The 3,517-nt window shown below is 68.4% G+C and overlaps 1 protein-coding gene across 1 annotated transcript; it reads right to left on the minus strand.

Moving 5' to 3' along the window:
• Positions 1-352: 352 nt before the first annotated feature.
• On the minus strand, positions 353-2,939 carry TLX3 (T cell leukemia homeobox 3). The gene is made up of 3 exons (XM_069028970.1): positions 2,510-2,939; positions 1,883-2,126; positions 353-1,308 (listed from the first exon to the last, which is right to left on the minus strand). The coding sequence occupies exons 1-3, from the start codon at positions 2,937-2,939 to the stop codon at positions 1,098-1,100; spliced, it is 885 nt and encodes a 294-aa protein (XP_068885071.1). The 3' UTR covers positions 353-1,097.
• Between the last annotated feature and the right edge of the window lie 578 nt (positions 2,940-3,517).

Raw genomic sequence — 3,517 nt, forward strand, 5'->3', positions numbered from 1 at the left:
CGGCCGCTCCTCGCTCCCACGGGGCGCTGCCGACCGCGTCCCAAAGCCGGGATCGCTCCCGGCCGCTTCCCCCGCACCGGCGGAGAGAGCGGCAGCACCGCGCACAACCGCGCCGGCCCCGCCGCCGGAGCCCAGCTCCGAAGCCGCCCGCCGTCCCGGCCCCGCTCCCCAGTCCTCTTGTCTCCCTCATTTCGGCTTCTCTCCTCCGTGTTTACCGAGCGTCCGCGGCGGCCGCCGGCTGCCGCCCGGCACGCAGCACCCGGCCCGGCGCGCTCGGCTCGGCTCTCCCCGGCGCGGCGGCAGGCAGGAAGCGGAGAGACGTTTGTAAAGAAAACGTTTATTTACACGTCTCGGCAAGTACAAAGTATTATACATGGTCTGTGTCAACCCCAAATCTTCTTTATTATGAAACATAAGGCGCTTTCTCGAGAGCCGGTGGCGCAGGGAGCTGAGTGCTGTTTCGGGGCGCTAAAGCTCATCGGCTGGGAAGGTGAGGACAGAACGGCGTGTGGTGCCTGGAAGGAGCCCTTATTACTACGGTGAATAAATTACAGCTGACATTAACTTCACCTGGGACAGATGGGAGCTACCGCTTTTCAGTTTAATAGGGTTTCCGAAGCTAATGAGTCATCACCGGCTCCACCGAGTCCCCTCCGCTAAGTGATAGGGAGGTATTTTTTTTCTTTACACTATCCTCAGAACAGGAAAAAAAAATAGCCTTTTGTTCCAAAGCCAACACAAAATACCTATGTTCAGATTTCGATATAAATAATCGAGGTTTTATATAATTCCATATTAATAGTGCCCAAAATCTCGATGCATAAATAAATTAAAGTATTAACACTTCTTACAAAAAGTGACATATTTCCCTTCCTAGTGGAACATCGACACAAATATACAAGCGGCTCTGCTCTGTGCCGGCCTCGGGGAAACGGCTCCGGCCTCGGCTCCGGCCGGACCCGATCCCGGTCTCAGCCCCGCGGGCGCCACTCGCTGCCTCGCCACCCGCCCCGTCGAGGGGAGCCGCGGCCCCGGGGCAGGGGGAGCCGCCGGCCGCGCTCCACGGGCCAGTCCGCTGCGTGCCCTGGCTGCCGGGCTCAGACGAGGGAGGTGACCGGGGGGATCTTGGCGCTCTCCTCCTCCCAGGGCTGCAGGTTCTGCAGCGCGAACAGCGACGAGTTGTGCAGGCACAGCGGGTCGGGCTGGATCGACTCGTTCAGCGACTTCTGGAAGGCGTCGTGCTGCAGCTGCAGCATCAGCCGGCTCGCCTGCTGCCGCTCGGCCTCCCGCTCCTCCGCCGTCTGCCGCCTGCCGGGGGACACGCTCAGCCCGCGCCGGGACACGGGGCACGCTCCGCCCGGGACTCCGCGGGGAGCGGCCGGCCCGGGGCCGGGCCCGCGGGAACCAGGCAGGGCGGCCGGCGCGTCCTTCCGGGGCCAGGCACCGCCGGGCGGGCGGCCACCGCTTGACCGCGAACGGAGGGACTGCGGGCGGCGGGAAGAGCCTGGAAACCCGCCGTTTCCCAGTAATCCCGTTTCTAAATATTCCCCCGTTTTCTCCCAGCATTCCCCCGATTTTTTTTTTTTTTCAAACTATTTCCCCGTTTCTTCAAACAATTCCCTGTTATTTCAAATAATCCCTCGTTTTTACGAATAATCCCCCGATTTCCGAATGGGGGACTATTAAAAAAAAAAAAAAAAAAAAAGATAATGACAATAATAATTATGATATTGTAATAATAAAAATTCACTCCCAACGGTTTGGCTGACAGGAGCTGGCAAGGGGGGCGATCCCGGCCGGAGCGGGACTCGCGGGGCGGCGGGCGGGGGACGCCGCCGGGGGCGGCGGCAGAACGGGACGGCTCCGGGGACACGGAACTCACCGCCACTTGGTGCGCCGGTTCTGGAACCAGGTCTTCACCTGGGCGTCCGTCATCTTGAGGGACTTGGCGAGGGCAGCACGCTCGGCCGAGGCCAGGTACTTCTGCCGATGGAAGCGCTTCTCCAGCTCGCAGATCTGCACCCGGGAGAAGGATGTCCGCGGTTTCTTGCGCTTCGGCGGAGTCCGGTTCTGGTAGGGATGCCCGATGCGCCGTGTCACCGTGAAGGGCGTCAGCGCCGCCGCCGCTGCCCGGGTGGGAAGCACAGGGGTCAGCCCCGCGCCCGCACGGTGCCGGCCGCCCCCCCGGGGCCGCCGCTCTGCCCGCCGGCCGCCCGCGCCCCGCCGGCCCCCGGGAGGACCGCGGCTCCCCGGGGCCCCGCTTCCACCTCTCGTCGAAGGGCTGCGGTGGCGAGGGGGGCCCGGCCGCCCCCTGGGGCGCCCAGCGCTATCCACGCCGTGAGGAGAGCGATTTTTCGGCTCGCTGCGAGCGCGGGGGAGGGAAGCATCCAGCGGCCGCCTTTGCTTTTATTCTTATTCCCATTACTGTTATTATTTCGTTTTATATTTTTTATTGGCCCTTCCGTTCGTTGTCGGGAGCCGGCTCGCCCGCTCCGCCCCGGCGCCTTACCTGTGAACCTGTCCTTGACGAAGCGCCGGCTGCTCTCCATCCAGGGGAAGTTGAGGCTGCCCAGACTGGGCACGGCGGGCATGGCCGGGATGGCGCTGGAGATGGGCGGCGGCACGGCCCCGGGGATGGGCCTGTGCGCCGGCACCCGGATCACGCCGGCCGGGGCCAGGCTGAGGTTCACACTGTACGATCCCGAGTCCTCGAAGGGCGCGGCGATGGCCGGGAAGGGGGCCGGCAGGGCCGGGTAGGGCGCGCCGCCGCGGCCGCCGGGGCCGCCCAGGAAGGTCGCGCCGTCGGGGCCCCGGGGGGGCGGCGGGGGAGCGCTGTCCTGCTCGGGGCTGTTGAGGATCTGGTCGATGCCGAAGCTGATGGGCTCGTGCTGGTGCTGGCCCTGCGCCGGCCCTGGCGGGTCCATCCTCGGCGGGTCCATCCTCCGCCACCGCCGCCCTCGCGCCGCTGTGGAGGCGCCGCCGCTCGCGCTGCGCTCGCGGCCCGGCCGGACCCGCCGCCGACACCAAACTTTGCGGAGCGCGCGCGCGCCGCCCCGTCACCGCCCGGGGGCCGCCGCGCGCCCCGCGCCGCGTGCGCCCCCGCCGCCGCCATTGGCCGCCGCCGCCCGCCCTCCGCGCGCCCATTGGCTGCCGCCGCTCCGCACCGGCCTCGCGCCCGGGCGCGGGGGCCGCCGCCGCCGCGGTGACATCACAGGGGCGCGCGAACAATGGCCCCGCGCGGGGCGGGGGCGGGGCCGAGGCCGCACGTCGGGGGCGCAGCTCCCCCCCCCGGCCCCGGCCCCGGCCCCGGCCCCGGCCCCGGCCGCGGCCCCGGCCCCGGCCCCGGCCCGCACCGCCCGGAGCCCCGGCCCCGCCCCGCCCGAGCCGCGACCCCCCGACGGCCCGAGGCCACCCTGCGAGGCGGGACTCGGTCCCCGCAGCCCGCGGCTGCCCAGGCTCCCGCCCCGACGGCAGCGCGGAGCGGCGGGCCGAGGCCGTGCCCGGGGCCGGGCTGGGG

Source organism: Aphelocoma coerulescens, chromosome 13 (genome assembly GCF_041296385.1).
Source record: "Aphelocoma coerulescens isolate FSJ_1873_10779 chromosome 13, UR_Acoe_1.0, whole genome shotgun sequence".
NCBI lineage: Eukaryota > Metazoa > Chordata > Aves > Passeriformes > Corvidae > Aphelocoma > Aphelocoma coerulescens.